We start from the raw sequence: 9,432 nt of genomic DNA, 5'->3' as shown, positions 1-9,432 counted from the left end.
GCCGTGATATTACTGCATTTCTTGTCGCGCCACTGGAGATTTATCTTGAGGGAACGCCCACGAAGGGTCGAGCCGTAGGACGCACACTCGCCGCGGGACTGGGGGACTCGCCTTCTCCGATCGAATCGCATCCCTGATAAAAAGCTGGACGGCAAGACGAACGACGAGGAGATAACCTCGGCGGCAACAACCGAACAACTCAAGGTCCGGTTGCGCGGCGTGACAAGGGCGAGAGTGTTTGCAGAGCGAGTGAGGAGGAAGATGTGCACGGTGAACACCACGGTGAACACCTCGGTGAACACCACGGTGAACACCACGGTGAACACCCCGATCCCTGCTGTTATCCCCGTTTGCAAAATAGCCACTCGAAAAAAAGGCAAAAAACACCAATAAATGAGCTTTGTTTCCAAGCAGACTTTTTAAAAAAATAATCAAAACTATCATTTTTGTGAGGGTGAGGCAAGTCACGTAGGCACAGACAGCAGAAGGCAGCAGGCTATAAATTGCTGTTCATGTAACCACAAAAATGACGAAGATTTTGAAATGATGATGTGTTCTGTGTACCAAGTTGCGATTCTTCTAGAAAATTTTGGAAACGGGGAACTGTTTGGACGCCTAATTCTGTGCGCTGGGAATAAGAGACGCGTCCCGACCGCTCCGACCCAAAGGGCGACTCTAAAAGACGAACCTCAAACACAGAGGCTTGGAGCTATGCCATGCCACTCAGACCCTGCTGCTGGTTCAATTTGCTTTCCACCGAATGTCATTGCCGAGTCAAATGTCCACAAAGAGTTCCCGGACTTTCAGAGGAAGAATTAATTAATTGATGTGATGGTGGTGTGTTTTTCCTTGGACTGCTGCTTTCGAGCCGTCTCCCCCTTTCCATTCCCCCTCCCTCCACGTCGCCTCTTGGGAGCAACTGTAAAGATTGTGTTGAGGAGCACTCGCAATAAATGCATCGAGTGACTTCTCGACAACAAGTTCCCCGTTCTGTCCAGTAGAATGAGGAGAAATCGCCGGCGACCACATCACTCTTCCTATCGATATTTGTCATAAAAAGGGATGTTCCGGTTATTTCGCATCCCCGCATTTCCGTCCCCACCGTATTGCTGACATCGGCCGATCGTGCGTGATTTACAACAGTCCCGCCTATAGACTTGTCAGAGCGAGAGAGAGAGCGAGAGAGCGAGAGAGTGAGAGAGTGAGTGAGGGAGAGGGAGAGGGAGAGAGAGAGAGAGAGAGAGAGAGAGAGACAGAGAGAGAGAGAGAGAGAGAGAACTACTTATGAAGTTTGTGGGAGGGGTGCTGCCCATTCTTTTGCATCTCTTTCTAACCCCCACCCCCCTCCCCACCGTCGCGAGTAAATACCTCGGCCTAAGAAGCGAGACCGGTCACCGCGCCACGCGCCGCGCCAGCCCGTGCCACGCCGTAAATCATACCGCGTTTCTGGCTGAGCCTCGGGCTGAGCCCCGCTGAGCCCCCCCTGCGCCCTTCGCGCTCTTTCGCCCCTCGACATCTGGTGGCGCCTGCTGCTGCTGCTGCTGAGCCTGCCGGCCGGCCTAGAGCAAGGCCATGATCATCAGCCCGCATACAACCGACAAATAATAACAACAATATTTATAATAGTCATTTCGGAATAGCGATAAAGGCGCAGAAAAATACATCAGTTACACAGAGAAAAAATAAATAAAAAGAGCGAGGGCGTTTCGTTATTGCGTCACGCTCCGCTATATTTCACAGTTAGGCCCCAAACAACACGCGTGCCGCTAAACGCGGTGGCGGCGCGGCCGTTCCGTTCCGCTAACAGCAACAGGGGACGGGACGCCGATGGGGGCAATTCTCTCTCTCTGAAATGAGATCGCATACAAGCCATGAAGTTTATCGTGTGTTCTCAGTTTTCCCAGTGATATATTCTTAAAGGAAGAAGTAGGGAATTACCTGTCACTCTGCCATAATATTCATGACTTAGAAGAAAGAAACAAAACTGATTCTGTAATGGCGTTTGGAGTGTTCGTGTGTGGTTACGTTGTTATCGGTGTAAGAACCTGCAGAAATGGGATGTATCCGATCCCTCCCAAGTTTAGCCTACAAGGCGGATGTCACTGTGGTGAAGGCACAGAAACAGCCTTACTGTTTCTGAACCGTGCGTCAAAGCCAGTGAGTTTTGTTTTCTGGAGATTCTCTGGGGTTCAAGGTTCGACAGACCCAAACCGTTGGCGTTCGCACTCGACTCACATGCGAGGATGCCGGCAGGTCGGTGAGTGTGGTCTGCCCCTCGGCGCCGGGGGCGGGGGCCGCCTCCTTGGACGCGCCCTTCTTGTCCTTCGGCTGCTTGTTCTTCTTGGGCCGGCCCAGGTGGGCCTCCATCCAGGACCGGAACTTGCCGGCGAACATACTTATGAGGGTCCCGGACGGCCGGGAGGGGAGGTCCCCGACGAGTCCTGTCCCCGGCGATCACAGGTCCCCGACGGCGTCAGCGACGTCAGCCCGTGCGTCAGCCTCGGCGTCAGCCTCGGCGTCAGCCCTCCGGGCGGCGGCTCGTCTGCTCCTGGGGGACCCTGCGCCTGCTGGGCCCCCGCTCCGGGTCCCGCCAGGGCACCCGCATCTGCAACAGCAAGAGGGAGCGAGCGGTCAGGACACTGAATACACACAGCTAGGGAAGTAAACAGAGGGTTTGGCGCAGTCGGGAAATGGGGAACTCTGTCAGAAAGAAAAGGGGCGAAAGGTTCAAAACGCACAACAAATATTCCTTGTTCAAGCAAACTGGAGAAAACGAAAAACGGCAGTAGGCGGAGATTTTGGCACGAAGATTGGAGAACCGTGTTTGGTCAGAGCGCACAGAGTGCCCAGGGTGATGATCGGTCGTCGTATCGTGGCGTGGTACGTGCGGGTCGGGGCGGGGCGGGGAGCTGCAGCCCTGCAGCCGGGCAGCTGTCAGGGGCACAAAGCCGGCCCGCAGTGCCAGGCAGTGCGATACTCCACATGGAGATGGGAGGGCCGGGCGGGCCTCGCCGGCCGCGCCAGCCTCGCTCCCCCTCTGGGAAAATAAAGCAAAAATCTGATTCCAGCCGCTCTGCCCGGCTCTGCCCGGCCCTGCCAGCCGGCGGCCCCCCAGCGAGCCTCGCACTGCGCCGCCCCCGCCGCCCCCGCCGCCCCCGCCGGGGACTGGCGCTCATTTACTGGACCAGCTCTGTTTTCCCAGCGGCGGACCAGAGGGGCAGGGGGGGAGGGAGGGGGGGGGGAGGTCCTGGAGGCCCCACGGGTTCGATTGTGTGTCCGCCGTTGAGCCCGGCCTCAGGCTATGGAGTACAGCGGGCCGGCGAACAGAGACAAGCATGGTGCGTGTGGGGGGAAAAAAAGTAATGGAGCGGGTAAGGAAAACAGTTCCGTGTGTATTTGAACCAGGGCCCGGGGTGACCGGGTCGACCCCGGAGGAGGTCCCCGCCCCCGCCCCCGCTCTGGGGGTCGGGCGGGCGGGGTGTGCTGTGCACCCCGAACCGCAAGGCTGCTGGCCTCCGTTTGAGCACATCCTACAAACCCCAGGCTTAAAAATAACAAAAAACAATCAGCAGCTCGACTTCACAGACTATGGGTTGCGCGCTCTTAATGCGCGCCTGGACCGAGGCCTGGTCGGCGTTTCATGATGGAGCGGCCAACAGTGCGAGGCATGTCCGAAAACGGCACATTGTCCATTAAAAGAAACAACAAACAAAAACACAAAATGCAAACAGAATACACGCGACGGAGGCGCGGCTCTCATCAGCCGAGCTGGTTGTTATATTATCGCCACTGTCGGAGCGAGTAGGATTACCGCCCCCTCGCTCCGCACCCTCGCTGCTGCCACGCCTCGCCATTTCGTAGTATAATAGGGTTACACCAGTTATCGAGGCAAATAATGAAATAGCAACCAGCCGAGATGAGGCAGTGCAGGATACCGGCAGGGGGGGGGAGGGAGAGAGAGAGAGAGAGAGAGAGAGAGAGAGAGAGGGATGGAGTCACGGGGAGGGGTGGTAGCTAGATGACTGGGCGGGTATCGGTCGGGTCGTCGGGTCGAGATCGCGCGCACGGGCGAAGCACTCCACTCGCAGTCAGATTCCAGCGTCTCCTAACTGTTATTGGCTCGCGTGGGAGGGGTTGGGGAGGGGGCGCTGGCGCTGAGGTTTGGCGATAGCGCAACGGCGTCTCTCCTTTTGTTTTTGAACACAACACGCGGCGCCGCTGTTGTGGCTGTTTGAAATAAGGCGCGCTCTGCTGTGCCCTGGTGCTGCTGCTGCTGCTCGGCGGGGGCTGGCGGCTGGCTGGCGGGTTGCCTACGGGGCGTTGGGGGAGACCTTCCCAACCCGCCACACCACACCACCCCTACCGCACGCGGCCCACAGGAACACCCCCGGGGGGTCCGCGGAGCCGAGCGGCGCGCGGGGGTGCAAAGTTTTTCGCGATGTATAGCTATGGCATTGTTCGCATGCAATAATAGCAACGCAGTTTTTTCTTGCCTTGTTTTTTATTAATATTAGAGCTGGAATTCTTTTCGTTTCTCTTTAGTGTAGCGACGAAACAGTCACAACCGTTGCCAGTCATCTCACCGACGCAAAAAAAAAAAGTAATAAACGTTTACCCATCTCGTTTCTCGACTTGATTCCATCATGTATGAGGAACTGTCGTGTCGGTGTCCGTTCTTTTGACACAAAGTTCACAAGCGGATAAAAAATACTATCGACAAAAGATGAGACTGAATTACAGATAAGAACATCGTCATATCGACCAAAACCTTTGCACTTGTCGAAGCGGGGGTAGCAACACACGGATGGGTTGCGTTTCCTTTCCTTTCCAAATTGGCGCGTTGTCTCGAAACGGATTGGGGCGTCGCGACGCTGTAGCGACAAAGGGGGGCGGGGCGGGGCGCCTAAGAGGGAAGTCTGAAAGACAAACGAACCTCTTGGAATGGAAGGAAAGCGATCAGAGGACTCTCTGGGAAACTCTGAATGCGATCGGGTTAGCGGAATTGGTGGGCGTAGCGGGTGCGGCGTGGCGCGGCGATAGCTGCAGCAGGCTCATAGCAGGCCTCGCACGCAGGCGAGCTAGCTAGCGAGCTAGGCCTCCTTAGCACGTCTGGCGCAGGCTTCAATGGAGCACAAAATGTAATGAGATTGAGCATACGCCCCTCAACGCCGCTACCCGCCGCGCCACGGTAAGCCCCACGCCCCCGCTCCCCGCCGCAGGCTAGCGAGACAAAGGGAAATCCAGCTGGGAGGGGAGGGGGAGGGGAGGGGGAGGCGTGGGAGGGGTCCGATATGCAATCATGGAAACCGTTCCGTCCGCCCTTCTCGCTCGCTCGCCTGGCATGACCAGGGGAGAGAGAGGAGGGGGGGGGGACGGGGCACCCACATGGAAATGCCAACAGTTTGCCTTGGCATTGCACGACGGTCGCTCAGGGGACGACAACGTGGAGCTCCGCAGGGGACGAAGAAGGGGGAAAAATAGGGAAGTGAGGGGGGGGGGTGTTATCTTTGCAGGTGTTTGTCCATGGCGCAATCATATGAACACATGGAGGTATGGAGCTGTGGAGCCACGATGACACCCATGCGAGTAGCCTCTGCGTGTTCCTGGATCAGCCGGTATGAAGCGCTGGTGCTCATAACCAGCGCCAAACCCAAGAGTGAGGGGAAAGGCTCGACAAAATCTCAACGACGTAACGAACGACTCCGTCTCTACGAAATGCCGATGAATTGAATACGACGGAACGATGGACGTGGGGGATAAGGAGAAGTAAGAATAAGACGGGGGCGGTGGGTGGAGATGTGCAGGGTCAGGGCGCGGCTGGGTGGGCGTCGAACTCTGCCCTCCCCATCCCCTTCCGCAAAATTCCTCTCTATAATCACGCTGATAAAAGTTTCACAGAATGGCGAGGAGGCGGCGGGGGCGGCGGCGGAGGCGGTGTCGACGCGGAGAGGACGGTGGCAGACGTCGCCGACCAGCCCCGGACGGCCGCAGCGCGCCGCTCTCATTTGCACGGCGAGATTTGAGAAGTTTTCAGAGGGAGTAATATGAGCGCGGCCCTGCCCCTCAGGCCGCCGAGAGAACTCGCTGCACCTACCAGAGAGGAAAAGAACACACACCGCAACAAAAAAGACAAAACACAACGGAGAAGTGTAAATTTTGATCACGCAATAAACTCGCATTGAATTTAAAATAAGGCCGTTTATTGTGCTGGCATCATTCGAAAATGCGTGCGTCATCTGGCAAGCTTCACGGAGGTAGCTAGCCAATGCATGGTCTTATAGCGCCTGAGGGGTAGGCAACATCGTGCCTTCAGTGCACGCGTGTACTGCGGGTTGGTCTACCCAGAGTCTCGCAGGCGCCGAGCCCCAGAACATTCACAATTTTAAATGGAAATTTAACAAATATGGAAAATGTTTTTCCGCTACTCTAACTGTAAGCGGTTTTCCCTTGTCCTATCATAAAAATTTTCCCCCTTAAAAGGAAGAAGTCATATTTTCATTCCATTGAATGAACGAACCATTTTCTGGGCGCAGACGGGAGGAGGCTGGAGGGTCGGGTGGCGGTGGGAGGGCGCACCGGGACCGAATGCGCACACGTGCGTTCCGGAGGCGGCTCCTGTGCCGTATCGGGGAGTCGAGTGGTCGCGGGCACGCAGCGGCAGTTAGCGGTGGGCGTAGTCTCACCCGCAGAGCTGCTGCTGCTGCTGCTGCATAGTCGCGGCTGCTTCGCTTTTGTGGGATAGGAGTCGGTTGGGGGGCTGCGCCGGGCCGCGCAAGCAGAGAAAGAGAAACAGCGGCGGGACCGAGCACCGAGTGTGCACGCCGAGCGGAGTTTGTAGTTCCACCGTCGCACAAAGGAGTTTAAGCCCGGCCAGACAGCCCACACCCCTTCCCACCCCCCGGGCGCAGCCACATTCTCTCTCTCTCTCTCTCTCTCTCTCTCTCTCGTCTGCTCCCGGATTGCATTCTCTTGTCTCCCACCCCCCACTTCCCTACGCTTCACTCAGCCCCACAGCGCGAGACAACGAGGCAGACGACGCGAGCAGCGCGTCTAATTCCGCGCTGCAGCCTCCCGGAGGCACAGGCGGTTTCATCTTGAGCATCTGCACTTTTTTTTTGTTTGTTACTGACTTGTTATTTTTACATTCTTTAAATCGTTTTCTTGAAGTTGCTCGGCCGGGCTAGCGCCTGGCTGGATGGGCAGCGCGACGGGCCAACCCCAGCCACGTCCCCCTTTCTGTAGCCGAGGATGCCACCCGCGAGGTGCGAGCTGCTGTAGCGGATTAGGATTCGGACGGCAATGCGATCGGATAAATTAATGATGACGGGAAAAAGAGGGAGGCAGAGTAGGAGCGCACTTCAGTGACGTTAGAAAAAGAGAGGTGAGTGAGAGAGAAAAAGTATTTATAACGATGTAAGCGGAAGTCTTGGATATCGGCTTGCGCCAATAGTAGAGGGGGGGATGGGGCAGAAAGTTTAGCTTCGAGGAGTTCCCCTCCCTCTCGATCTCGACCACCACGCCACGAAAAACTCTGGCGCCCGGCTGTAGTCTCAAGAGCTAAGCTGAAGGCAAATCCTCTCCGTTCGCCACACTTCCTTCCGTCGAAGAGGTCTAGCCACTTAGGTCCCTGCAGAACATTAGCGGTGCTTCGGGCCGGCGTTGTCTGCCGAGCAACAAAGTTCACAAACCACGTTTTCAGAGACTTTTGAGTTCTCAGCACGTACCGCGTGTACCATGAACTAACTACGGCACTGGTCTATGGTGTCGTGCTGTGTATATCACACTAACTGCGGCTGGCTCGAAAGCAATTCAACATCAACTATACAAAGTACTGCCTTACGACCAACTGTCGGATCGGAGATTTCCTAAAATTCTCCGTGGCGTTCGTGTACTGTAACTCGACGCATCGTGAAAAAGTACACTCACCACATTGAGGCAAAACAATTGAAACAAACTAACAAAATAAACAAACATCATAGGATGGGGATGTATCTTACAAGGACGAAAAGGGCCGATTCTCTTCTCTATGGTCTCTCTGGGGCAAACCACCCCATTCCCCTCTGGAAAACAAGCGAACCACGCCCTGGGAATTCGGGCACCGGTGGCGGGGCGTGGCGGGGCGTGGCGGGGTGTGGCGTGGCGTGGCGGGGTGTGGCGTGGCGAGGCGTGGCGGGGTGTGGCGGGGCGTGGCTGGTGAAGGCGCGTGGGACATTTACTAATGTGCGCCTCGCGTCGCTCGCACCTCGCGCGGCGCAGGCAATGTGTTACTGTAGCGCACGCCCGCCCGCGGCCCGCACTGCACAGGCACGCTCACCGGCCTGATGTGAGCCGCACCAGGCCCGCAGCCCTTTACAAAGCGATTCCAACATTTTAGTATCGCTTATTCAATTATCTTGAGAAGAATAAGTGGTCCGCACTGTGCAGGAATAGTAGCTGATGAGGAGGGTGCACGGTAAAAACAAGATCTGATTTCTTTGAGGAAACGGGGAAAACTTTAAAGAACTACCATATTTGAGGACTTTCCCTCATTTTTTTGAAAAGATCTTTCTAAAAATCTGAGTTTTTCCTCAAATATGGGACCCTCACTCGCCCTCGCTTGCCTCTGAAAATCAGACATAGCTTTTCCCGGTGGGCCATGCATCCGCTGGTGTCTGGTCGTTCGTTACTCCTGCTCAGCGTGACCCGCCCTGCTCCGCTCTGCACACCTGCGCCGAGCGCCGCGCCGGGCTGGTGACGCGGGTCGCACCCATTCGTATAATCTGTCCTGCAGGGAATCCCGCCTTGATAAATGTGGCGTGTAACGACCCCCTCCCCCCTCTTCCCTCGCATTTCCCCTTTTCCCCTAGAAAGAAAAGATGATAAGAAAATCATTGGAGTCGGGTGACAAGTTATAGCCGGAGGTTCCCAAGGAATCCGATACTCGTCAAACATACTATTGACGTTTCGTTCACTTCAGAAGGAGAAACTTGGAAGTCTCTGCTTAAGCGAGCGTGCAACCCTCTCTGAATTTGCAGCAACGGCACCAGTTCCAGCAAATGTTTCCCTATTTTTCTTTTCGAATTCGTAGTACTGCTGTGCTGAGCAATACTCGTTGTGCCCCTCGGCGCCTCACTCACTGTCCGCTTTCCCCCCCCCCCCCCCCTATCTCGCTCCGATTCGCTTCCGTCCGAGTGGACCGCTGGGCACACGAGGTACGCCGTACGCCGCGCAGGTATTGGATGTGTGTGTGTGTGTGTGTGTCTGTGCGCGCGCGCGCGCGTGTGTGTGTGTGTGCAAGGGAGGAGAGGGGGGGCACAATAGCCAGTCATTTCCCGCTGCTGATTGTCTAAATCCCCCGGGCCCCGGGAGGGTCATCAGGTAGAGAATTTGAATTGGCCTGGCGTGCGCGGGGCAGGCCTGCGGCAGGCTGCGGCTGACATTGGTGGGCGTACT

The 9,432-nt window shown here is 56.2% G+C and overlaps 1 protein-coding gene across 1 annotated transcript in view; it reads right to left on the bottom strand.

Moving 5' to 3' along the window:
- Nucleotides 1-9,432, bottom strand: part of LOC113215101 (serine/arginine repetitive matrix protein 1) — a 121,582-nt gene that overhangs the window by 9,876 nt on the left and 102,274 nt on the right. Inside the window, exon 3 of the mRNA XM_052272497.1 lies at nt 2,236-2,605. Within this exon, the coding sequence (XP_052128457.1) occupies nt 2,236-2,394 (159 nt within the window). The 5' untranslated portion in view covers nt 2,395-2,605. The remainder of the gene's footprint in view (nt 1-2,235; nt 2,606-9,432) is intronic.

This window comes from Frankliniella occidentalis, unplaced genomic scaffold, assembly GCF_000697945.3.
Source record: "Frankliniella occidentalis isolate FOCC.00 unplaced genomic scaffold, Focc_3.1 Scaffold208, whole genome shotgun sequence".
Lineage (NCBI taxonomy): Eukaryota > Metazoa > Arthropoda > Insecta > Thysanoptera > Thripidae > Frankliniella > Frankliniella occidentalis.
The sequence above is the reverse complement of the archived record's forward strand: the minus strand, read 5'-3'. Positions and strand labels throughout refer to the sequence as shown.